This window comes from Amblyraja radiata, chromosome 1, assembly GCF_010909765.2.
Source record: "Amblyraja radiata isolate CabotCenter1 chromosome 1, sAmbRad1.1.pri, whole genome shotgun sequence".
Lineage (NCBI taxonomy): Eukaryota > Metazoa > Chordata > Chondrichthyes > Rajiformes > Rajidae > Amblyraja > Amblyraja radiata.
In genome coordinates this window covers 183,532,382-183,558,290 of record NC_045956.1, presented here as the reverse complement: position 1 = coordinate 183,558,290, position 25,909 = coordinate 183,532,382, and the positions used below count along the sequence as shown (strand labels likewise).

General features: G+C 47.9%; 1 protein-coding gene across 3 annotated transcripts in view; it reads left to right on the top strand.

The window, feature by feature from the left end:
* Positions 1-22,061, top strand: part of pcgf1 (polycomb group ring finger 1) — a 71,326-nt gene extending 49,265 nt beyond the window's left edge. For all 3 annotated transcript variants that reach the window (XM_033035868.1, XM_033035860.1, XM_033035852.1), the window contains 4 exons: positions 4,480-4,519; positions 11,768-11,857; positions 13,351-13,431; positions 20,942-22,061. In XM_033035868.1, the coding sequence (XP_032891759.1) occupies positions 4,480-4,519; positions 11,768-11,857; positions 13,351-13,431; positions 20,942-20,992 (262 nt within the window). In that variant the 3' untranslated portion in view covers positions 20,993-22,061. The remainder of the gene's footprint in view (positions 1-4,479; positions 4,520-11,767; positions 11,858-13,350; positions 13,432-20,941) is intronic.
* Positions 22,062-25,909: the final 3,848 nt, after the last annotated feature.

The following is a 25,909-nucleotide window of genomic DNA, read 5'->3' as shown; positions in this document are numbered from 1 at the left end:
TTTACCCAGGTATAGCGATAAGCATTTGTTGAGTGCTATCCTGTCAAAGATGCAGGGTAAAGGTACACCATTTAGTGCAAGATAAAGTCCGATTATAGAAACGGAAACATAGAAAATAGGTGCAGGAGTAGGCCATTCGGCCCTTCGAGTCTGCATCGCCATTCAATATGATCATGGCTGATCATCCAACTCAGTATCCTGTACCTGCCTTCTCTCCATACCCCCTGATCCCTTTAGCCACAAGGGCCACATCTAACTCCTTCTTAAATATAGCCAATGAACTGGCCTCAACTACCTTCTGTGGCAGGGAATTCCACAGATTCACCACTCTCTGTGTGAAAAATGTTTTCTCTCATCTCTCATCATCTTCCCCTTATCCTTAAACTGTGACCCTTTGTTCTGGACTTCCCCAACATCGGGAACAATCTTCCTGCATCTAGCCTGTCCAACCCCTTAAGAATTTTGTAAGCTTCTATAAGACCCCCCCTCAATCTTCTAAATTCTGGCGAGTACAAGCCGAGTCTATCCAGTCTTTCTTCGTATGAAAGTCCTGACATCTTATAGATAGTTCAAAGCAAAGATCATAGCTCCGCTCTATGATCTTTGGTTCAAAGGTCCCGAATGAGGTAGGTGGGTGGTCAGAACCGCACTCTAACTGGTAAGAGAACGATTCAGTTGCCTGATAACAGCTGGGAAGAAACGGAGGCAGATACGATGGTGGCTTTGAAGAGGCATTTGGATATTTTTAGTTTAGTTTATTATTGTCACGTGTACTGAGGGACAGTGAAAAACCTTTTGCTGCGAGCTATCAAGTCAATGAAAAGACTGTACAAGATTACAATCAAGTTGTGAACGGTGCAAAGATACAGGATAAAGGGACTAACGTTTAGTGCAAGATAGCTCGCAGGTTTCCAATGAGGTCGATGGTAGGGCAGGATCGCTCTCCGGCTGGTGAAAGCACCATCTACCTCATTGGAGACCCTCAGACTATCTTTAATCGGACTTTACTGGACTTTATCTTGCGCTAAACATTATTCTCATTATCATGGGTTGTTTTCCGCTGACTGGACAGCGCGCAACAAAGAGCCTATCACTGACAATAAACTAAACTAATTGCATAGCATGCAAATAGTGTTTCACTATATCTCAGTTTCAGTTCAGTTTAGTTTATTGTCACGTGTACCGAGGTACAGTGAAAAGCTTTTGTCGCGTGCTAACCAGTCAGCAGAAAGACAATACACGATTACAATCGAGCCATTTACAGTGTATAGATAAATGCAAAGGGAATAACATTTAGTGCAAGGTAAAGCCAGCAAAGTCCGATCAAGGACAGTCCAAGGGTCACCAATGAGGTAGATAGTAGTTCAGCACTGCTCTCTGGTTGTGGTTAGATGGTTCAGTTGCCTGATAACAGCTGGGAAGAAACTGTCCCTGAATCTGGAGGTGTGCGTTTTCAAACTTCTGTACTTCTTGCCCGATGGAAAAGAGGGGGTGAGTCGATGGAAGGGAGGTTGGGTTACAAATCTTCCATTCATTTGTTCTATGTCCATTCTATATCTCTCGTTTCCCAATCCCCTGACTCAGTCTCGCGACCCGAAACGTCACCCGTTCCTTCTCTCCAGAGATGCTGCCTGACCCGCTGAGTTTCTCCAGCTTTTTGTGTCTACGGCTTTTTCCACGCTGTTGGTGTGGCAAATATCACAGGAGAAGCAAGGTTGGAATGGGACAGGGTGCTAAGATCCACAGCATGGCCCCCTTACATCCCTTTCCCCCAGTCCCCCAAATAGAATATCTACCTGCTTGCCGTCTGTAGCACAAATAACCTTTGTCACAAAGTTTAAGAAAGAACTGCAGATGCTTGAAAAATCGAAGGTAGACGGAGAAACTCAGCGGGTGAGGCAGCATCTATGGAGCGAAGGAAAAATAAGTTGTCTCGACCCGAAACGTCGCCTGTTCCTTCTCTCCAGAGATGCTGCCTCACCCGCTGAGTTTCTCCAGCATTTTGTGTCTACCTTGGTCACAAAGTTGTCACTTTTGGTTTCATGCCAGGCGGAAGAACCGGGCTCTTGAAAGTTCACCCTTTGCTCAGTCCAGGTGGCAAGGCAAGCTTTAAAAATAAACACAGCGGATGTGGGGGGGGGAAACAAGGGAATAATGGCACAGCAAATTTCATCACAAATATTGAGTTAAGTCTTCCAGCGCAATAATGAGAATTGATGCGGGCTGTTTAATTCATGAGACGGGGTAACCTTGTTCTGACTCGGGGAGGCTGATGTAAATCAGCTTAATATTCAACCATTGCTCATGGGATGAAATTTTGTGCAAAAAATCAAAGGAAGAAAAAAAAATTTGGGGTCACCGTAATCTGCCCGTAGTTTAGTTTAAAGGCACAACGCGGAAACAGGCCCTTCGGACCACTTGACTCCACGGGGACCAGCGATCCCCGCACATTAAAGGGCCTGTCCCACTTGCATGCGATTGCGTGCGTTTGGCGCGACCAACTTCGCGTGAACTTCGCGGAATTCATGCGAAGTTGGTCGCGCCAAACGCACGCAAGTTCGCGCGTGACGTCATTTACGTCATTCTTACCAATCAGCTGGGCAGGAGGCAGGCCGACTGAATTTGGGTGTCGGGCGGTGACGTCATCACGCCACGCCGGGCGGTGACGTCATCACACAACGCCACGTGCTGGGCGTAGGCCGTCAAGACGCTGCATACGATGTCAAGACACTGCGTACGACCGCAATGCGCCTGCGTGCCGACAGGCCGTTGGCACACAAAGATTTCGGCCACTGCAAGAATTTCTGAGTCCCACGTGATGTCGGGACCAGCCCCGCGCAACTCCGTGCTTCTAAGTGGGACCGGCCCCGCGCGGCCATACGGTGCCCGTACACCCCAAGCGACCACGAGGTCGCGTAATTTGCGAGCCAAGGTCGCGTAGGTGGGACAGGCCCTTAACACTATCCTACACACACTAGGGACAATTTTGCATTTACACCAAGCCAATTGATCTACAGACCTGCACGTCTTTGGAGTGTGGGAGGAAACCGAAGTTCTCGGAGAAAACCCACGCGGGTCACTTCTTCTTGCGTATGGCGTGCACAGCCTAAAGTTGTCGGACAACCTGTACTGATTGATCTTATTTGATTGTGCACGCCAAGTCGATTGCATTGGTTGAAACAGGGCGGACCACGTGAAGGTTGCAATCTCCCCACCCCACGCAGGTCACGGGGAGAACATACAAACTCCGTACAGACAGCGCCCGTGGCCGGGATCGAACCTGCGTCTCTGGGGCTGTAAGCACTGTAAGGCAGCGACTCTATCGCTGCACCACCGTGCCTTAATGCGATGTATTGTAAAATCTGCGTGTGACCATTACTGCTGCAGTTCTACAGCGGGAGGTGAACTCGCGATATGATATGATAGAACTTCCCAGGAGGAAAATTGATTAACAGTCATAAAAAAACACAAAATACATGAAACACAAAATTAAAGTGACCAGTGGAAAGGCTTGGGGATGTGCAAAGATTGGGGGGTGAGGTGGGGGTGGGGTAGTCAGTCTCAGTCTACCGCACGACAGAAGGGGGAGGAGTTGTACAGTTTGATAGCCACATGGGAAGAAGGTTCTCCTGTGGCGTTCTGTGCTGCATCTTGGTGGAACCAGTCTGTTGCTGAAGGTGCTCCTCAGGTTGACCAGTGTGTCATGGAGGGGGTGAGCTGTATTGTCCAGAATGCTCCACAGTTTGAGGAGCATCCCCCCCCCCCCCCCTCCAAGACCAACCTCCCATGAATCCAACTCTGCCCTCTGAACACTGGATGTGTTCAAGAGAGAGTTAGATGTAGCTCTTCGAGCTAACGCAATCAAGGGATATGGAGAGAAAGCAGGAACGGGGTACTGATTTTGAATGATTAGCCATGATCCTATTGTTCCTTACATCCACCACCCTTTGTGTGAAAAAGTTACCCTGCAGATTCCTATTAAAGGGCCTGTCCCACTGTACGAGGTAATTCAAGAGTTCTCCCGAGTTTCCCCTGATTCGAACTCGGAGAATTACGGTAATAGCCACTCGTAGGTAATCGGGGCTCTCGTGGACATTTTTCAACATGTTGAAAAATCTTCACGATCTTACCGCGTTTCCCGAGTACCTGCCGTTAGCGTTACGAGCCGCTAAGAGACGTCCCGAGCTCCGACGTACCCGCTACGTACTTGCCACGAGTTTGATTTTTTTTAAATCTCGGGAGAGCTCTTGAATGAACTCGTACAGTGGGACAGGCCCTTAAATCTTTTTCGCTTAAACTGATGTCCTCTGGTCCCCCATTCATCTATTTCTCCATTTGTATATTTTTGCTTATAACGTATAGATTGCTAAAGGTTTGGATCATTTCTCTGCTGTGCATTGTATGTTGGAAGATACTGAATGACTATAATCGGCTTGCAGCACCTACGTTTAATATTGTTTTTCCTTGTGATTCTTGCAGCTCTCCTTTGGGAAAAGAGAAAGGAAAAGTGGTGTTACCGGTAAGACTGAGCTTAGTTTGCAAGCCTTCACCCAGCTTCTCCTCTGCCTCGCTTGCTCTCATTCTTGCTCTCATTCGGGACGACAGATGGCACAATGGGCTAAGTGTTCGGCTGGTAACCGGAAGGTAGCCGGTTCGAATCCCGCTTGGAGTGCATACTGTCGTTGTGTCCTTGGGCAAGACACTTCACCCACCTTTGCCTGTGTGTGAATGTGTGTGAATGTGTGTGAGTGATTGGTGGTGGTCGGAGGGGCCGTAGGCGCAGATTGGCAGCCACGCTTCCGTCAGTCTGCCCCAGGGCAGCTGTGGCTACAGAAGTAGCTTACCACCACCGAGTGTGACTGAGGAGTGAATGAATAATGCGATGTAAAGCGCCTTGAGTATTAGTAGAAAGGCGCTATATAAATCCCATCCATTATTATTATTATTATTATTCTCTTATCACACCCAGCTTAGGTCAGCAGATCCCTCATAGAGTCATACGGATGGAAGTGGGCCCTTCGGCTCAACTTGTCCATGCCAGCCAAGATGCCCCATCACTGCTAGTTCTACCTGCCTGTGGTTGATCCATATCCCTCCAAACCTAAAATAGTAATCGCCTCACTTCCGATGAAGAGTCAATATCCTGAGTTTCTCCAGCAATTTTGTGTACATCCTGAAACATTGATTGTGCTTTTCTCTTTCCCCTGACACTGCTTGACCCGTTAACCTTTTTTTGGTTTTCTGTCATGGCATTTCTGTATGGTTTTGTCTGAATAAAAGCCCTTGTCCCACGATGCGAGTTTACCCAAGAGCTCTCCCGAGTTAAAAAAAAAAAAATCAAACTCCTGGAACTTCATCACGAGTATTTCTTTACTCTTGGAAATTTTTCACACTGTTGAAAAAACGTCACGAGTTTCCGCGCTTCCCGAGTACCTGCCGTTAGCATTACCAGCCGCCACGAGACATCCACGAGCTCTGATGTACCCGCTACGTACATTCTACGTACTTACCACGAGCACATTGGAACGATTGGCATTTTCTTGCCGTGTATGGCAGCACAGGATGATTGCTTTATTGGACGAGCTCCCAGGAAACATAGTTGAGGCAGGTGCTATAACAATATTTAAAAGACATTTGGATAGGTGCATGAAGGTAGACACAAAATGTTGGAGTAACTCAGCAGGTCAGGCTGCATCTCTGGAGAGAAGGAATGGATGACCCGGCATTGGGGGTTCTGTATTGATGTGGATAGAGAACTGGCTGGCAAACAGGAAGCAAGGAGTAGGAGTAAACGGGTCCTTTTCAGAATGGCAGGCAGTGACTAGTGGGGTACCGCAAGGCTCAGTGCTGGGACCCCAGCTATTTACAATATATATTAATGATTTGGACGAGAGAATTGAATGCAACATCTCCAAGTTTGCGGATGACACGAAGCTGGGGGGCAGTGTTAGCTGTGAGGAGGATGCTAGGAGGCTGCAAGGTGACTTGGATAGGCTGGGTGAGTGGGCAAATGCATGGCAGATGCAGTATAATGTGGATAAATGTGAGGCTATCCACTTTGGTGGCAAAAACAGGAAAGCAGACTATTATCTAAATGGTGGCCGATTAGGAAAAGGGGAGATGCAACGAGACCTGGGTGTCATGGTACACCAGCCATTGAAAGTAGGCATGCAGGTGCAGCAGGCAGTGAAGAAAGCGAATGGTATGTTAGCATTCATAGCAAAAGGATTTGAGTATAGGAGCAGGGAGGTTCTACTGCAGTTGTACAGGGTCTTGGTGAGACCACACCTGGAGTATTGCATACAGTTTTGGTCTCCTAATCTGAGGAAATACATTATTGCCATAGAGTGAGTGCAGAGAAGGTTCAACAGACTGATTCCTGGGATGTCAGGACTTTCATATGAAGAAAGACTGGATAGACTCGGCTTGTACTCGCTAGAATTTAGGAGATTGAGGGGGGATCTTATAGAAACTTACAAAAGGGGTTGGACAGGCTAGATGCAGGAAGATTGTTCCCGATGTTGGGGAAGTCCAGGACATGGGGTCACAGCTTAAGGATAGAGGGGAAATCTTTTAGGACCGAGATGAGAAAAACATTTCTCACACAGAGAGTGGTGAATCTCTGGAACTCTCTGCCACAGAAGGTAGTTGAGGCCAGTTCATTGGCGATATTTAAGAGGGAGTTAGATATGGCCCTTGTGGCTAAAGGGATCAGGGGGTATGGAGAGAAGGCAGGTACAGGATACTGAGTTGGATGATCAGCCATGATCATATTGAATGGCGGTGCATGCTCGAAGGGCCGAATGGCCTACTCCTGCACCTATTTTCTATGTTTCTATGACGTTTCGGATGATAAGGTCATAAATGATACGGGCCTGTCCCACTTGGGCTATTTTTAGACGACTGCCGGCGACTGTCATAGTTGTAGCGGGTCACCGAAAAACCAGCGACTGGACCCCCCCCCTTCGACATAAAATTTGAAATAGAATCATTACTTTAACAACAACAAAAAAACGGAAATCAGCACCGGCGACAACCTACGTCAACCTGGCGACAACCTACGACAGCACCTACATCAGGAGAAGTCAAGCTACGCTCATTGGCATCAAACCCACTGTCGACGACTGTCTCCGAAAATGTTTCAACATTTTGAAAATCCAGCGGCGACCAGAAAGACGCTACGACTCTTTGGGCGACTGAGGAGACGACTCACGACCATACAGGCAACACCCCGGTGACCATGTGGCGACAGCCTAGTCGCCTGTAGTGGCCTAAAAAAATCGTTCGAGTGGGACAGGCCCAATAGGAGTAGAGTTAGACCATTCAGCCCATCGTCTACTCCGCCGTTCAATCATGGCTGATCTATTTCTCCCTCCTAACCGCATTCTCCTGCCTTCTTCCAATAACCTCTGGCACCTTTACTAATCAAGAATCTATCTCTGCCTTAAAAATATCCACTGACCTGGCCTCCACAGCCTTGTGCGGCAAAGAATTCCACAGATTCACCACCCTCTGACTAAAAAAAATTATCCTGCCTAAAATAAAGTCCTCTAATTCTGCGGCTATGACCTCTAGTCCTAGACTCTCCCACTAGTGGAAACATCCTCTCCGCATCCACTCTATCCGGGCCTTTCACTATTCTGTAAGTTTCAATGAGGTCCCCCCTCACTCTTCCTAAACTCCAGCGAGTACAGGCCCAGTGCCGTCAAACGCTCATCATAGGTTAACTCACTCATTCCTGGGATCATTCTTGTAAACATCCTCTGGACCCTCTCCAGAGCCAGCACATCCTTCCTCAGATATATATGGTGCCTAAAATGGCCCACAATGTTTCAAATGCGGCCTGACCAGCGCCTTATAGAGCCTCAGTATTACATCACTTCTTCAGACGCGTTCCGATCCGAAACGTCACCTGTTCCTTTTGCCCAGAAACGCTGCCTGACCCGCTGAGTTACTTCAGTATTTTGTGTTTATCTTCAGTATAATCAATCAAGTTAAACATAAAGGCAAGAGGCAATGCGAATAGAACACCGTGGCGCAGCGGGTTCCATCCTGACTACGGGCGCTGGCTGTACGAAGTCACAGTCACAGAGTGATACAGTGTGGAAACAGGCTTTTCGACACAACTTGCCCACACCGACCAACATGTCCCAGCTATACTCGTCCCACCTGCCCGCGTTTGGCCCATGTCCCTCCAAACCTGCCCTATCCATGTCCCTGTCTAAATGTTTCTTAAATGTTGGGATAGTCCCAGCCTCAACTATCTCCTCTGGCAGCTCGTTCCATACACCCACCACCCATTGTGTGAAAAAGTTAGCCCTCAGATTCCTATTAAATCTTTTTCCCTTCACCTTAAACCTATAGTCTTTCTGCTGACTGGTTAGTACGCAACAAAAAGCTTTTCACTGTACCTCGGTACATGTGACAATAAACTAAACTAAACTAGTTGAGGCGAGGACTATCCCAACACTTAAGAAGCACTTAGACGGGTACATGGATAGAAAATTAGACATAAAAACATAGAAAATAGGTGCAAGAGGAGGCCATTCGGCCCTTCGAACCAGCACTGCCATTCATTGTGATCATGGCTGATCGTCCCCTATCAATAACCCGTGCCTGCCTTCTCCCCATATCCCTTGACTCCACTAGCCCCTAGAGCTCTATCTAACTCTCTCTTAAATCCATCCAGTGACTTGGCCTCCACTGCCCTCTGTGGCTGGGAATTCCACAAATTCACAACTCTCTGGGTGAAAAAGTTTTTTCTCACCTCAGTCTTAAATGACCTCCCCTTTATTCTAAGACTGTGGCCTTTGGTTCTGGACTTACCCAACATTGGGAACATTTTTCCTGCATCTAGCTTGTCCAGTCCTTTTATAACTTTGTATGTTTCTATAAGATTCCCTCCTCATCCTTCTGAACTCCAGTGAATGCAAGCCTAATCTTTTCAATCTTTCCTGCCATCCCATTATGTGAAAATGTTAGCCCTCAGATTCCTATTAAATCTTTTCCCCTTCGCCTTAAACCTATAGTCTTTCCGCTGACTGGTTAGCACGCAACAAAAAGCTTTTCACTGTACCTCGGTACATGTGATATAGAAACATAGAAAATAGGTGCAGGAGTAGGCCATTCGGCCCTTAGAGCCTGCACCGCCATTCAATATGATTATGGCTGATCATCCAACTCAGTATCCTGTACCTGCTTTCTCTCCATATCCCCTGATCCCTTTAGCCACAAGGGCCACATCTAACTCCCTCTTATATATAGCCAATGAACTGGCCTCAACTGCATTCTGTGGCAGAGAATTCCAGAGATTCGCCACTCTGTGTAAAAAATGTTTTTCTCATCTCAGTCCTAAAAGATTTCCCCTTTATCCTTAAACTGTGACCCCTTGTTCTGGACTTCCCCAACAACGGGAACAATCTTCCTGCATCTAGCCTGTCCAACCCCTTAAGAATTTTGTAAGTTTCTATAAGATCCCCCCTCAATCTTCTAAATTCTAGCGAGTACAAGCCGAGTCTATCCAGTCTTTCTTCATATGAAAGTCCTGACATCCCAGGAATCAGTCTGGTGAACCTTCTCTGTACAATAAACTAAACTAAACTAGTTGAGGCGGGGACTATCCCAACACTTAAGGAGCACTTAGACAAGTACATGGATAGGACAGGTTTGGAGGGATATGGACCAAGAGCAGGCAGGTGGGGGCTAGTGCAGTTGGCCAGTGTGGGCAAGTTGGGCCGAAGGGGCCTGCTTCCACACTGTATCACTCTGTGATTCCACGACTTGGTTCTCTGTTCAGGAAACATTTCGTCAGCGCAGTCAGCGCTCCCCTGACACCGCTTCCAGATGCAGGAGCTGTTTCAGTGTGTGTGTGTCTGTTCCAATAGCCAGACTAACAGTAAATCCAAAACATATTTAACATGAAGCAGATACAAAGCTTGCAGTTAATGTGAAGGCTCAGGGGTCACGAATCATTTCACATCGCTACACTGCAGCAGATGGGGGTCTATTGATTTTTTTTTTTTCCCATGTCCTGTGTTCTCAGATCACTGAAGTAAAATTCAATTATTCCCACTGTTGTCAGGAGGCAGACTGAGTGCCCCGCTCCTTCCCCTCCTCCCCTCCCCCTTGCATCCGCTGAGCACGTGCGTGCAGTGAATAATCTTGGAGCTGCTGCGTGGAGTAGAATTCAAATTAGGTTTGGGTTATGTTATTGCTGCCTGTGCGCCGACCGAGGTGCAGTGAAAAGCTTCATCTTTGCATGCTATCCAAACAGATCAGATAATACTATACATAAATAGACAACAGGTGCAGGAGGAGGCCATTTGGCCCTTCGAGCCAGCACCGCCATTCAATGTGATCATGGCTGATCATCCATAATCAGTACCCCGTTCCTGCCTTCTCCCCATATCCCCTGACTCCGCTATCTTTAAGAGCCCTATCCAGCTCTCTCTTGAAAGCATCCAGAGAACCGGCCTCTGAGGCGGAGAATTCCACAGACTTACAACTCTCTGTGTGAAAAAGTTTTTCCTCATCTCCGTTCTAAATGGCTTATCCCTAATAGCCCTGTCCCACTGTACGAGTTCATTCCAAGAGTTCTCCCGAGTTTGCCCTGATTCGAACTCGAGATTTACGGTAATGGCCGCTCGCTCGTAGGTACACGCGGCTCTGTGAGGGTGTAGATGGAGTCGAGGGAAGGGGGAGGTTGGTTTGCGTGACATTCTCCTCTCCCAATGGATATTGAGCCCATTTTGTGCGCCGTTCCTTCCCTGGAACCTGGGATCTCGTCGGTGGCAACAGCTCAGTACACATAAATGTGAGGTTATCCACTTTGGCGGCAAAAACAAGGGGGCAGATTATTATCTCAATGGGGTTAGGTTAGGTAAGGGGGAGGTGCAGCGAGACCTGGGCGTCCTTGTACACCGGTCACTGAAAGTTGGCGTGCAGGTACAGCAGGCAGTGAAGAAAGCTAATGGAATGTTGGCCTTCATAACAAGAGGATTTCAGTATAGGAGTAAAGAGGTTCTTCTGCAGTTGTATAGGGCTCTGGTGAGACCACATCTGGAGTATTGTGTACAGTTTTGGTCTCCTAATTTGAGGAAGGACATTCTTGTGATTGAGGCAGTGCAGCGTAGGTTCACGAGATTGATCCCTGGGATGGCGGGACTGTCATATGAGGAAAGATTGAAAAGACTAGGCTTGTATTCACTGGAGTTTAGAAAGGATGAGGGGGAATCTTATAGAAACATATAAAATTATAAAAGGACTGGACAAGCTAGATGCAGGAAAAATGTTCCCAATGTTGGGCGAGTCCAGAACCAGGGGCCACAGTCTTAGAATAAAGGGGAGGTCATTTAAGACTGAGGTGAGAAAAACACTTTTTCACCCAGAGAGTTGTGAATTTGTGGAATTCCCTGCCACAGAGGGCAGTGGAGGCCAAGTCACTGGATGGATTTAAGAGAGTTAGATAGAGGTCTAGGGGCTAGTGGAGTCAAGGGATATGGGGAGAAGGCAGGCACGGGTTATTGATAGGGGACGATCAGCCATGATCACAATGAATGGCAGTGCTGGTTCGAAGGGCCGAATGGCCTCCTCCTGCACCAATTTTCTATGTTTCTAAAGCCCTGGCGTGCCTTGTTTGTGTCTGCTAGCAGATGCACACGCAGTGAGCAGAAGAAGTGTGTACATGCGTGTGCAGTGTCCAAGTCACAACTCGATCCCCGTCATGCATTTTGCGTCATAAACCTTTATTTTTTTCCAACCATTGCAGCAAAAGTACGTGCGGTGTTCAGTCCGAGCGGAGATCCGACACTTGAGGAGGGTCCTGTGCCACCGAATAAACGTGTTGGATCAGCAGCAGGTAGGCGGAGAAAGTCGAGGCAAGCCCCGAATTTGTTAACAGTCGAGAGTGTTTAAAGTTGTACCTCTGCAGTCTAAAAAATCCCCAGAGGCGTTGATGGGCTTTCTTTGTGACTGCATCGGCGTGTCGGGCGCAGGACAGAGCTCAACGAACCTCATGTAAATAGTTTGATGGATTTGTTATCGTCACGTGTACTTTGGTACAGTGAGATTCTTTGTTTTGGGTACAAGACAACTATGCAAAGAGTCGCCACGCATAGGCCGCAGAAAACGTTGCAGAAAGTATCCAAAAATATAGTCCTAAAGTGCTGGAAAAACTCAGCGGGTGCAGCAGCATCTATGGAGCGAAGGAAATAGGCAACGTTTCAAAGGAAATAGGCATAGTTTCAAAGGAAATAGGCAACGTTTCGGGCCGAAACGTTGCCTATTTCCTTCGCTCCATAGATGCTGCTGCACCCGCTGAGTTTCTCCAGCACTTTTGGCGTCCTTCGATTTTCAAGCATCTACAGTTCCTTCTTAAACAAAATCCAATATAGTCCTGACGGTCCCTTCTTCCTTCACGACCCTCCCCCCCCCCCCCCCTTCACCACACACTGGGTCCCTATTTGTTCTCAGCGCCTCCCTCACCACAACCACCCCCCCCTCCACCAAGCCAGGTCCCTATGAAAAAGAAAGTAGACTATTATCAGAATGGTGGCCGATTAGGAAAAGGGGAGATGCAATGAGACCTGGGTGTCATGGTACACCAGTCATTGAAAGTAGGCATGCAGGTGCAGCAGGCAGTGAAGAAAGCGAATGGTATGTTAGCATTCATAGCAAAAGGATTTGAGTATAGGAGCAGGGAGGTTCTACTGCAGTTGTACAGGGTCTTGGTGAGACCACACCTGGAGTATTGCGTACAGTTTTGGTCTCCTAATCTGAGGAAAGACATGCTTGCCATAGAGGGAGTACAGAGAAGGTTCACCAGACTGATTTCTGGGATGTCAGGGCTTTCATATGAAGAAAGACTGGATAGACTCGGCTTGTACTCGCTAGAATTTAGAAGATTGAGGAGGAATCTTATTGAAACTTACAAAATTCTTAAGGGGTTGGACAGGCTAGATGCAGGAAGATTGTTCCCGATGTTGGGGAAGTCCAGAACAAGGGGTCACAGTTTAAGGATCAGGGGGAAATCTTTTAGGACTGAGATGAGAAAAACATTTTTCTCACAGAGAGTGGTGAATCTGTGTAATCTCTGCCACAGAAGGTAGTTGAGGCCAGTTCATTGGCTATATTTAAAACAGAGTTAGATGTGGCCCTTGTGGCTAAAGGGATCAGGGGGTATGGAGAGAAGGCAGGTACAGGATACTGAGTTGGATGATCAGCCATGATCATATTGAATGGCGGTGCAGGCTCGAAGGGCCGAATGGCCTACTCCTGCACCTATTTTCTATGTTTCTATGTTCACAGTGCCTCACCCCCCTTCTTTGTCACCGTTCACCTTTCTTCATGCAGGTGCAAATTCTGTTTGACAATGAGCCTCTGCCAGAACACATGACCATGAAGCAGCTCTGGCTCTCGAAATGGTATGGCAAGGTAAGTTGCGGCTGCATGATGGGACACTTTGGATGGAGGGGCTGGCTGAGAACCTGAGAGGAATGTTGGGCGAGTCCAGAACCAGGGCCCACGGTCTTAGAATAAAGGGGAGGTCATTTAAGACTGAGGTGAGAAAAAACTTTTTCACCCAGAGAGTTGTGGATTTATGGAATTCCCTGCCACAGAGGGCAGTGGAGGCCAAGTCACTGGATGGATTTAAGAGAGAGTTAGATAGAGCTCTAGGGGCTAGTGGAGTCAAGGGATATGGGGAGAAGGCAGGCACGGGTTATTGATAGGGGACGATCAGCCATGATCACATTGAATGGCGGTGCTGGCTCAAAGGGCCGAATGACCTCCTCCTGCACCTATTTTCTATGTCTATGAGACATTTACCGCAGTAAGCAAACCTGTTAATAAATAGAGGGGCAGCACGGTGGTGCAGCGGCAGAGCTCCTGCCTCTCACAGCGCCAAAGACCCCCCCGGGGTGCAATTCTGACTACGAGTGCTGTCTGTTCGAAGTCTGCACGTTCTCCCCCGTGGCTGCGTGGGTTTTCTCCGGATGCTCCGGTTTCCATCAGGCTGTTGTGGAGGAAGGAACTGCAGATGCTGATTTAAAATGAGATAGAAACAAAATGCTGGAGCAACTCAGCGGGACAGGCCGCATCTCTGGAGAGAAGGAACGGGCGACGTTTCGGGTCGAGACTCTTCTTTTCTGACTCTAGTCTGAAGAAGGGTCTCGTCCCGAAACGACACCCATTCCTTCTCCCCAGAGATGGTGCCTGTCCCGCTGAGTTGCTCCAGCATTTTGTGTCTGTCAAGGGGTATTGTGGGGTTGTGTTTTAGACTACAACCTGACTTCACTCAGAATAAAAGGACGCACTATTGGAAAGGAGACAAGGAGGAATTTCTTTAGCCAGAGGGTGGTGAATCTGTTGATTTCTTTGTCACAGGCGGCTGTGGAGGCTGACATAGGGTATTTTTAAGGCAGATTCTTAATCAGTAATGGTGTCGGGGGTTATGGGGAGAAGGTAAGAGAATGGAATTGAGAGAAAGACATCCGCCATGATTGAATGGTGGAGTAGACTCGATGGGCCGAATGGCCTAATTCTGCTATATCATATGGACCTCAAGCCAGAGGAAAGTACTGCAAAGATGCAACTTGTGAACTTAGTTTCATTTAGAGATAATAGACAATAGGTGCAGGAGTAGGCCATTCGGCCCTTCGAGCCAGCACAGACATTCAATGTGATCATGGCTGATCATCCCCAATCAGTACCCCATTCCTGCTTTCTTCCCATATCTATTTTTAAGAGCCCTATCTAGCTCTCTCTTGAAAGCATCCAGAGAACCTGCCTCCACCGCCCTCTCAGGCAGAGATTTCCACAGATTCACCACTCTCTGTGAGAAAAAGTGTTTCCTTGTCTCCGTTCTAAATGACTTACTCCTTATTCTTAAACTGTGGCCCCTGGTTCTGGACTCCCCCAACATCGGGAACATGTTTCCTGCCTCTAGCGTGTCTAAGCCCTTAACAATCTTATATGTTTCAGTGAGATATCCTCTCATCCTTCTAAACTCCAGAGTATACAAGCCCAGCTGCTCCATTCTCTCAGCATATGACAGTCCCGCCATCCCGGGAATTAACCTTGTAAACCTACGCTGCACTCCCTCAATAGCAAGAATGTCCTTCCTCAAATTAGATACAGCACGGAAACGGACATTTCGGCCCACTGAGCCCGCGCCGACCAGCGATCCCTGCATATTAACACTATCCTACATAAGGGATCATTTTTACTTTTTGATTTAATACCAAGCCAATTAATCTACAAACCTATACATCTTTGGGAAGAAACCTGGTGAAAACCCACACGGACACAGAGAGAACATACAAACTCTGTACAGACAAGCAGCCATAGCCAGCATCGAACCCTCTGTAAGCGCTGTAAGGCAACAACTCTACCGCTGCGTTACCGACCTGCCCATTTAATATTTGGACAAAAATGAACTTAACCGAGGCAAAGACTCGAGTTTAACAGCTTGTTCCATTCCCGCCCTGCTTTTATGGTGCAGTCCACTGTATTTCAGGGATCAGGCCCATTGTGATTGGGTTTGGGCTGAGAAGGTTTACAAGGATGTTGCCAGGACTAGAGGGTCTGAGCTACAGGGAGGGGTCTGGAAGGCTAGGACGAGGGGTGACCTTATGTCTTATGACGAGAGGTGTACAAAATCATGAGAGGAATAGATCGGGTACACGCACAGAGTCTCTTCCCCAGAGTAGGGGAATCGAGGACCAGAGGACAAAGGTTTAAGGTGAAGGGGAAAGGATTTATAGACAATAGACAATAGGTGCAGGAGTAGGCCATTTGGCCCTTCGAGCCAGCACCGCCATTCAATGTGATCATGGCTGATCATCCAACTCAGTTCCCTGACTCCGCTATTTTTAAGAGCCCTATCTAGCTCTCTCTTGAAAGCATCCAGAGAACCTGCCTCCACCGTCCTCTGAGGCAGATAATTACACAGACTCACAACTCTCTGTGAGAAAAAAGTGTTTCCTCGTCTCCATTCTAAATGGCTTACTCCTTACTCTTAAACGGTGGCCCCTCGGAATCCGAGGGGTAACCTTTTCACACAAAGGGTGGTAGGTGCATGGAACAAGCTGCCAGAGGAGGTAGTTGAGGCTGGGACTATCGCAACATTTAAGAAGCAGTTAGACAGGTACATGGATAGGACATGTTTGGAGGGATATGGACCAAGCGCAGGCAGGTGGGACTAGTGTGGATGGGACCAGTGGTGTGGTGGCCAGTGTGGGCAAGTTGGGCCGAAAGGGCCTGTTTCCACACTGTATCACTCTGTGCCTCTCTATGACAAAGGAAGGTTGGCGAGGCTGGCTGAGGTTTGGAGGAGGTGGACAGAGTGTGTTTGTTCCAGGGCATGAGACGAGTGATTGAAGTCTGCGCCGTCACGCTCTCTAACAGTTAGCTATGCTTTTAGAGCAGCACATTTTCCAAAGACTAGGTAGTGACATTGATGAATGGCTTTCAAAGTTGCTTTTTCTGCACAGTGCTTAGGCGGGGATCCAAGTACGACTGTAAAGATGCAGCCTCTCTGGTTGATATCTTGCGGGAGGGGAGAGGCTAGAGGCAGGCACCAAATCTGTTCTGAGTCAATAGACAATAGGTGCAGGAGTAGGCCATTCGGCCCTTTGAGCCAGCACCACTATTCAATGTGATCATGGCTGATCATCCCCAATCAGTACCCCGTTCCTGCCTTCTCCCCATATCCCCTGACTCCACTCCCTATCTAGCTCTCTCTTGAAAGTATCCAGAGAACCGGCCTCCACCGCCCTCTGAGGCAGATAATTCCACAGACTCACAACTCTCTGTGTGAAAAGTGTCCGTTCTAAATGCCTTACCCCTTATTCTTAAACTGTGGCCCCTGGTTCTGGACTCCGGACTCCCCCAACATCGGGAACAGGTTTCCTGCCTCTAGCGTGTCCAAACCCTTAATAATCTTATATGTTTCAATAAGATATCCTCTCATCCTTCTAAACTCCAGAGTGTACAAGCCCAGCTGCTCCATTCTCTCAGCATATGACAGTCCCGCCATCCCGGGAATTAACCTGGTAAACTTCTCTCAGCATACGACAGTCCCGCCATCCCGGGAATTAACCTTGTAAACCTACGCTGCACTCCCTCAATAGCAAGAATGTCCTTCCTCAAATTAGGGGACCAAAACAGTCGATAGTGTTTAATTGTCATATGGACTGACAACGTAACAATGAACTTCTGACTTGCAGCAGTTTAAAAGGCCTGTAAACTCAATACACAGATAAATATAATAATCACAAATTCAATAAATAAATAATTGTAATCCTTATAACACGAGAATAATCCCAGGAATGTGCGGCACAGTGGAGCATCGGTAGAGCGTTGCTGCCTCACAGCGTCAGGGTCCTGGGTTCGATCCTGACCATGGGTGCTGTCTGTTGGAAATTTGTACGTTCTCCCCGTGACCTGCGTTGGCTTTCTGAGATCTTCAGTTTCCCCCCAAACTCCAAACACGTACAGGTTAGTAGATTCATTTGCTTGGTATAGGTGTACATTGTAGCTAGTGTGTGTAGGATAGTGTTAGTATGTGGAGATGGCGGGTCTGTCATATGAGGAAAGATTGAAAAGACTAGGCTTGTATTCACTGGAGGTTAGAAGGATGAGGGGGATCTTATAGAAACATATAAAATTATAAAAGGACTGGACAAGCTAGATGCAGGGAAAATGTTCCCAATGTTGTGCGAGTCCAGAACCAGGGGCCACAGTCTTAGAATAAAGGGGAGGTCATTTAAGACTGAGGTGAGAAAAAACCTTTTCACCCAGAGAGTTGTGAATTTATGGAATTCCCTGCCACAGAGGGCAGTGGAGGCCAAGTCACTGGATGGATTTAAGAGAGAGTTAGATGGAGCTCTAGGGGCTAGTGGAGTCAAGGGATATGGGGAGAAGGCAGGCACGGGTTATTTATAGGGGACGATCAGCCATGATCACAATGAATGGTGGTGCTGGCTCGAAGGGCCGAATGGCCTCCTCCTGCACCTATTTTCTATGTTTCTATGTTCTATGAGATCGCTAGTCTGCGTGGACTCAGTGGGATGAAATGCCTATTTCCACGCTGTATTTCTAAACTAAACTAAACTCAATGATTGGGTTAATGTATGATGAGCCTTTGACAGCACTGGGCCAGTACTGGCTGGAGTTTAGAAGGATGAAAGGGGGGGGGGGGGGGGACCTCATTGAAACTCACTGAATGGTGAAAGGCTTGGATAGAGTTGATGTGGAGAAGAAGTTAGACATAGAAACATAGAAAATAGGTGCAGGAGTAGGCCATTCGGCCCTTCAAACCTGCACCGCCATTCGATATGATCATGGCTGATGATCCAAGATTCCACTGGTGAGAGAGTCTAGGACCAGAGGCCACAGCCTCAAAATAAAACAACATACCTTTAGGAAGGGGATGAGGAGGAATTTGTGAAGGGGGTTGTGAATTTGTGGAATTCATTTCCACAGACGGCTGTGGAGGCCGACTCAATGGATATCTTTGAGGCGGAGATTGAAGGGCCATCTGTATGACTCTGACCTAAGTTCAGTTTAGTTTATTGCCACGTGTACCAAGGTACAGTGAAAAGCCTTTGTGGCGTGCTAACCCGCCAGCAGAAAGACAATACACGATTACTATCAAGCCATTCAAGAATAGTACGGGTGTCGGGTTATGGGGCAAAGGCAGGAGAATATGGTTGAGAGGGAAGGATGGATCAGCCGTGATTGAATGGCGGAGTAGACGTGATGGGCCGAATGGCCTAAATCTGCTCCTAGAACATGTTCTTAGTGCGGGGGGGGAATCCAAAGTGCATCGAAAGACAAGCCAAAGCGGTTACGATATGATACGATACAGGATAGAACAGGAGGGAAATTGGTCTGCCGACAGTCTTAAGATGCAACACGATATATGAAACATTACATTAAGGTGATGCGTGGAAAGTCCATGATTGGGCATGTGCAAAGATTTGGAGGGGGGTGGGGGCGGGCGGAAGAGGTGGTGGGAAGGCGGAGGGGAGTCAGTCTACCCCACGACAGAAGGGGGAGGAGTTGTACAGTTTGATAGCCACAGGGCAGAAGGATCTCCTGTGGCGTTCTGTGCAGCATCTTGGTGGAACCAGTCTGTTGATAGAAACATAGACAATAGGTGCAGGAGTAGGCCATTCGGCCCTTCGAGCCTGCACCGCCATTCAATATGATCATGGCTGATCATCCAACTCAGTATCCTGTACCTGCCTTCTCTTCATGCCCCCTGATCACTTTAGCCACAAGGGCCACATCTAACTCCCTCTTAAATATAGCCAATGAACTGACCTCAACTAACTTCTGTGGCAGAGAATTCCACAGATTCACCACTCTGTGTGAAAAATGTTTTTCTCATCTCGGTCCTAAAAGATTTCCCCCCTTATCCTTAAACTGTGACCCCTTGTTCTGGACTTCCCCAACATCGGGAACAATCTTCCTGCATCTAGCCTGTCCAACCCCTTAAGATTGTTGTAAGTTTCTATAAGATCCGCCCTCAATCTTCTAAATTCTAGCGAGTACTAGCCGAGTCTAACCAGTCTTTCTTCATATGAAAGTCCTGACATCCCAGGAATCGGTCTGGTGAACCTTCTCTGTACTCCCTCTATGGCAAGAATGTATTTCCTCAGATTAGGAGACCAAAACTGTACGCAATACTCCAGGTGTGGTCTCACCAAGACCCTGTACAACTGCAGTAGAATCTCCCTGATCCTATACTCAAATCCTTTTGCTATGAATGCTAACATACCATTCGCTTTGTTCACTGCCTGCTGCACCTGCATGCCTACTTTCAATGACTGGTGTACCATGGCACCCAGGTCTCGTTGCATCTCCCCTTTTCCTAATCGGCCACCATTCAGATAATAGATTGATGATCAGATTGATGAAGGTGCTCCTCGGTTTCGTTGGTGCTGCATAGTGTTAAAGAGCCTGATGGTTCATAGAGTGATACAATGTGGAAACAAACCCTTCAGACCAACTTGCCCACACCGCCCAACATGTCCCATCTACAGTAGTTCCACCTGCCTGCGTTTGGCCCATATCCCTCTCTGACATGAATTCTCCAAGAGTGCATGAACAATACAAGAGTATTTGAATGGTGGCCGATTGGAAACCGGAGCACCCGGAGAAAACCCACGCAGGTCACGGGGAGAACGTACAAACTCCGTACAGACAACACCCGGGTCTCTGGGGTTGTGAGGCAGCAACTACCACTGCCACCATGCTTCTTGTGTGCTGAGAGAATGGAGCAGCTGGGCTTGTACACTCTGGAGTTCAGAAGGATGAGAGGGCATCTCATTGAAACATATAAGATTACTAAGGGCTTGGACACGCTAGAGGCAGGAAACATGTTCCCGATGTTGGGGGAGTCCAGAACCAGGGGCCACAGTTTAAGAATAAGGAGTAAGCCATTTAGAACGGAGACAAGGAAACACTTTTTCTCACAGAGAGTGGTGAGTCTGTGGAATTCTCTGCCTCAGAGGGCAGTGGAGGCCGGTTCTCTGGATGCTTTCAAGAGAGAGCATTTCTTTACTCAGAGAGTGGTAGCTGTGTGGAATGAGCTTCCAGTGAAGGTGGTGGAGGCAGGTTCGATTTTATCATTTAAAAATAAATTGAATAGTTATATGGACAAAAAAGGAATGGAGGGTTATGGTCTGAGTGCAGGTAGATGGGACTAGGGGAGAATACGTGTTCAGCACAGACTAGAAGGGCCGAGATGGCCTGTTTCCGTGCTGTAATTGTTATATGGTTATATGATATGGGGAGATGCAGGAACGGGGTACTGATTGGGGGTGATCAGCCATGATCACATTGAATGGTGGTGCTGGCTCGAAGGGCCGAATGGCCTGCTCCTGCACCTATTGTCTATTGTCTAACACTTTCGTGACCTGCTTCATCCTTACAGCCCACGCCAATGGTCCTGCAATACAGCGTGAGGGAGAAGCGGGGACGATGAGCCGCCTGGCGGATAAAGCTTGCCGTGTTGTTACAACCAGGGCTGGACTGGGCCGCCCCCTGCCCTTCCCCTCTGACTTCCTCCAGCCACCGCGTGGTCCACGTGTACCTCCACACACTGGCTGGATCTGAAACCAAAAGCCATCGCGTAGTTGCGACGTGGCCTTGGGATGGCCTCCTTTCCCGTGCTCCGATGACGTGTCAGGACAATGGGCCAAGACGGCGTGGACTCCCCTCCCATCCTCCTGGATGCACTGAGTCTGCCCCCCCCCCCCCCTTGGCATCCATCCAGCAGCCAACGTTGACCAACCAACTACTCCCACCCCTAAATGGCCATGCAAGATGGCCGCCATTATCCATGGCGCTATCCCAGTCGAGCGGGGCGGACCGACAACAAGGAACTCTCCAGCTTCAATGGAAAGCCGTCGTTTGGTGACGGAGAAGGGGACGGCTCCCCTTCCATTCCGCCTTCCTCCTGCAACTGCGGGGCCCCCGTGCACCTCCACACGCTGACCGGAACTGAAACTAAACGCCACCGCGGAGCTGCGAGGTAACCTTGAGGATGGCCCCCTTCTCCGTGCTTCAGTGGTGTGAGACGGAGCAATGGGGCGAGACGCCATCCGCCCCCCCCCCATCCTCCGAGCCCCTTGGCGTCCATCCAGCAGCGAACGTCGACCAGCCTGTCGGAGACAAACCCCCTGGGAACCAACCACTCCCACCCCAAATGGTGATCCAAGATGGCCACCATTATCCATGGCGTCATCCCAGTGGAGAGGGGCGGACTGGGAACAAGGACCTCTCCACATTCAATGGAAGGAGCCAGAAACACACGCCGTTTGGTTTGTTTGCTTATTTATTTCCTTTTTTTAAATAAAAAAGTTTATTTGAAGCTCTAAGTTACTCATCCATTGGGATAGTTGTACTGAAGATAAGAGTGGGTTTTAATGAAATGATGTGCGTTCATGTGGCCCCCAAAGGGGTAAGACCCATACGAGACGGTGGGGGGAGGGGGGATATTGACTTTGGTGTTTATCTGTGCCCGTACCATGAATAAATAATACCAGCATCATTTGGACATTGAAGACTCTTGTTTCTGACCCCTAATCTGTCGTTATTGGCTTATTATTGTCATGTGTACCAAGGTACATTGTGAAATTTTGCATGCTCGGGGTAGCCCAGCGCCAGAGAAACTGGTTTGAACCAGTGTACGGTTGGTTGCCTCGTAGGTTTTCTCCCATACTCCAAAGATGTGCAGGTTTGTAGTTGAATTGGCTTCTGTAAATTGTAAATTTACGGTAAAAATTGGTAAAGAAAGCTTTTGGTGTGCTGGCCTTTATAAATCAGAGCATTGAGTATAGAAGTTGGGATGTATTGTTAAAATTGTACAAGGCATTGGTGAGGCCAATTCTGGAGTATGGTGTACAATTTTGGTCGCCAAATTATAGGAAAGATGTCAACAGAATAGAGATGATTTACAAGAATGTTGCCTGGGTTTCAGCAACTAAGTTACAGAGAAAGGCTGAACAAGATAGGTCTTTATTCTTTGGAGCGCAGAAGGTTAAGGGGGGACTTGATAGAGGTCTTTAAAATTATGATAGGGATAGACAGAGTTGACGTGGATAAGCTTTTTCAATTGAGAGTAGGGAAGATTCAAACAAGAGGACATGATTTGAGAATTAAGGGACAGAAGTTTAGGGGTAACATGAGGGGGAACCTCTTTACTCAGAGAGTGGTAGCTGTGTGGAATGAGCTTCCAGTGAAGGTGGTGGAGGCAGGTTCGATTTTATCATTTAAAAATAAATTGGATAGGTATATGGACGGGAAAGGAATGGAGGGTTATGTTCTGAGTGCAGGTAGATTGGACTAGGTGAGAGTAAGTGTTCGGCACGGACTAGAAGGGCCGAGATGACCTGTTTCCGTGCTGTAATTGTTATATGGTTATAAATTGTCCCTTGTGTGTATAGGATAGTGTTAAGGGCCTGTCCCACTTTCACGACCTAATTCGCGACCTCTGCAGAGTTTGCCCTTGACTCATCCTCGCAGCATGGTCGTCACGAGGTCGTAGGTAGGTTGTGATGCTAGTCGTAGGTACTCGTGGCATCAAGTAGGTTGGGGCGTTCTTCTAGCCTGATGAAAAATGACCACAAGTAAAAAAAAGTTGTGAATTAGGTCATGAAAGTGGGACAGGCCCTTTAGTGTGCAGGGATCACTGGTCGGCGCAGACTCGGTGGGACGAAGGGCCTGTTTCCACGCTGTACCTCTAAACTTTGAAGTCTAAAATAAATGAGTACAACAGCCAAGCCCCACCACGAAGTGATAAAAGAAAAATGCCAGAGTCCAGAATATGGTTTAATTTAGAGATACAGCACGGAAACAGGCCCTTCGGCCCGAGTCCGTGCCGTCCAGCCATCATCCATACACTAGTTCTCCCCTACACACGGGACAATTTACACAAGACTATTAACGTGCATACCTACATGCCTTTGGGATGTGGGAGGAAGCTGGAGCACCCGGAGAAAACCCACGCGGTCAATGCACAATAATAGACAATAGGTGCAGGAGTAGGCCATTCGGCCTTTCAAGCCAGCACCGCCATTCAATGTGATCATGGCTGATCATTCCCAATCAGTACCCCATTCCTGCCTTCTCCCCATATCCCCTGACTCCGCTATTTTTAAGAGCCCTATCTAGCTCTCTCTTGAAAGCATCCAGAGAACCTGCCTCCACCGCCCTCTGAGGCAGAGAATTCCACAGACTCACCACTCTCTGTGAGAAAAAGTGTTTCCTCGTCTCCATTCTAAATGGCTTACTCCTTATTCTTAAACTGTGGCCCTTGGTTCTGGACTCCCCCAACATCGGGAATACGCTTCCTGCCTCTAGCGTGTCCAAGCCCTTAACAATCTTATATGTTTCAATGAGATGTACTCTCATCCTTCTAAACTCCAGAGTGTACAAGCCCTAATGTCAAGAGCTCTATCTAACTCTCCCTAGAAAGCATCCAGAGAATTGGCCTCCACTGCCTTCTGGGGCAGAGAATTCCACAGATTCACAAGGTCACGGGGAGAACGTACAAACTCCGTACAGGCAGCACCCGTAGTCGGAATCGAACCCGGGTCTCTGCCGCTGCAAGGCAGCAACTCTACCGCTGCGCCACTGTGCCGTCCCATGTTGTACTGGAGGACTGTGTAACAGTTGAGATTAGTGACATCAAAGAATGGGTTCTAGAACTACTTGCACCCAAAGATGTCATGCCAAAGGCAGTGGACAAGGTTGAGTAACATCGGAGCGTGGGATTCGATGTAAATATTGGTTTATTTACAACACATAAACACGTAAAAACGTTTTGTTTTGCATGCTATCCTGTCAAGTCATACTATATACGAGTACAAGAAACGCACACACAAGTCCAACACAGTGAAAAATACCAGACTGCAGAATACAGTGTTACAGCGTTGCAGTTACTGACAAAGTGCAGAAAGAAAAATGTGCAAGGTCCACAACGAGGTAGGTTGGAAGATCAGGACTACACCCTTAGCTTATGGAAGGACTATTGGTCTGATGACCGTGAGGAATTCAATTATACTTTTTGTCATGTGTACATGGGTACATTGAAGGCGTGCAAGTTTGTAGGTTATTTGGCTTGGTAAATGTAAAAATTGTCCCTAGTGGGTGTAGGATAGTGTTAATGTGCGGGGATCGCTGGTCGGCACGGACCCGGGGCCGGAGGGCCTATTTCCGCGCTGTATCTCTAAAACTAAAACAAATCATGAGAGGAATAGAAAATAGGTGCAGGAGTAGGCCATTCGGCCCTTCGAGCCTGCACCGCCATTCAATATGATCATGGCTGATCATCCAACTCAGTATCCTGTACCTGCCTTCTCTCCATACCCCCTGATCCCTTTAGCCACAAGGGCCACATCTAACTCCCTCTTAAATATAGCCAATGAACTGGCCTCAACTACCTTCTGTGGCAGAGAGTTCCAGAGATTCACCACTCTCTGTGTGAAAAATAGATTGGGTAGATGCACAGAGTCTCTTGCTCAGAGTAGAGGAATCGAGGACCAGGGGACATAGGTTCAAGGTAAAGGGGAAAAGATTTAATAGGAATCTGAGGGGTAATGTCTTCACACAAAGGGTGGCGGGTGCATGGAACAAGCTGCCAGAGGAGGTAGTTGACGCTGGGACTTTCCCAACGTTTAAGAAACAGTAAGACAGGTACATAGATAGGACAGGTTGGAAGGGATATGGACCAAGCGCAGGCAGGTTGGACTAGTGTAGCTGGGACATGTTGGCCGGTGTGGGCAAGTTGGGCCCACGGGCCTGTTTCCACACTGTATCACTCTATGACTATGACTATTAACCTGGTCACAATCATGCTGTCAACGATCCACCTCTCTCTCGATGGTCTCCCTCCGCTCTATGAGGAGCAGAGTTAGGCCATTCGGCCCATCGAGTCTACTCCGCCATTCAATCATGGCCAATCTCTGCCAACTAGACCTATTTTCCTGCATTCCTCTAACCCTTGACACCCATTCTAATCAAGCATTTGTCTATCTCTGCCTTAAAAGTATCCACTGACTTTTGGCCCCTGTGGCAATGAGTTCCACAGATTAACCACCCTTTGACTAAAGAAGTTACCCCTCGCCTCCTTTCTAAAAGACGCCCTTTAATTCTGAGGTTATGACCTCTCCCACCAATGGAAACCTACTTTCCACATCCAAATGTGGACAAAAATGCTGGAGAAACTCAGCGGGTGAGGCAGCATCTATGAAGCGAAGGAATAGGTGACATTTCGGGTCGAGACCCTTCTTCAGACATCCAAACTGGTAGTTTTCTGCCTAGAGCATTAGACTTTGGGCTGTAGGGCCTGTTCCTGTGCTGTATTGTTCTATGATTTTCAGGAAATCCAACTTCACAC